General features: G+C 38.5%; 1 protein-coding gene across 1 annotated transcript in view; it reads right to left on the minus strand.

Moving 5' to 3' along the window:
- Window positions 1–628, minus strand: part of LOC119591571 (beta-catenin-like protein 1) — a gene marked incomplete in the record, with an annotated part of 10,985 nt that overhangs the window by 2,587 nt on the left and 7,770 nt on the right. Inside the window, 1 exon segment of the mRNA XM_037940333.1 lies at window positions 192–340. Within this exon segment, the coding sequence (XP_037796261.1) occupies window positions 192–340 (149 nt within the window).

A 628-nucleotide genomic window follows, 5' to 3' on the forward strand; every position in this document is an offset into this window, starting at 1 on the left:
GCATCATAAACACTATTACTAATCACATTTGCCTGCAATAAAACTAGAGCAACATTCAGATCTTAAAGCTATGATTCAGAGAAACTTAGAAGCAGGGATGCTGCTATTGCCATACAGTGTAATGAAACAGGTACTTTTGGAGAAAAGAACTTGAGTCCTTAGGCTATAAGTACAAAACTGCTCAAACTTACCTCAACATAAGGTTCATAAGCTGTAGACCCTCACCCCTCAAGAAGAGGTCTCTGTTGGGTGTGAACATGAGGCAGGAGCAGAGGGTGTCAAACAGGTTCTCCATCATCTCCTGCTCCTCGTTGGTGGATGGGTCGTGTCGCTTGTAAACCTGCAGACAGGGGGAGGAATGTTGCTTGAATGTGGTGCAATATATGGATCTTTTGGGCCATAAGTGTGTAGACAAAGAGTTTTTTTAGAGCTTTTTATTTTTAGACTACAATCATTATGTAATGTGTTCTTAAAGGATAACTGAATGTGTAAAATGAAATTTTGACTCTAAATGCAATGGTCTTCATTACTATATGTTGCAATATTTATGAAACCACCTCATATACTTTTCATACACTGGACATAATTCAGTCTTGATTCTGGAGCCATATATCAAGATAACACTCCT

The sequence above is a fragment of the Penaeus monodon genome, chromosome 28, assembly GCF_015228065.2.
Source record: "Penaeus monodon isolate SGIC_2016 chromosome 28, NSTDA_Pmon_1, whole genome shotgun sequence".
NCBI classification, from domain to species: domain Eukaryota; kingdom Metazoa; phylum Arthropoda; class Malacostraca; order Decapoda; family Penaeidae; genus Penaeus; species Penaeus monodon.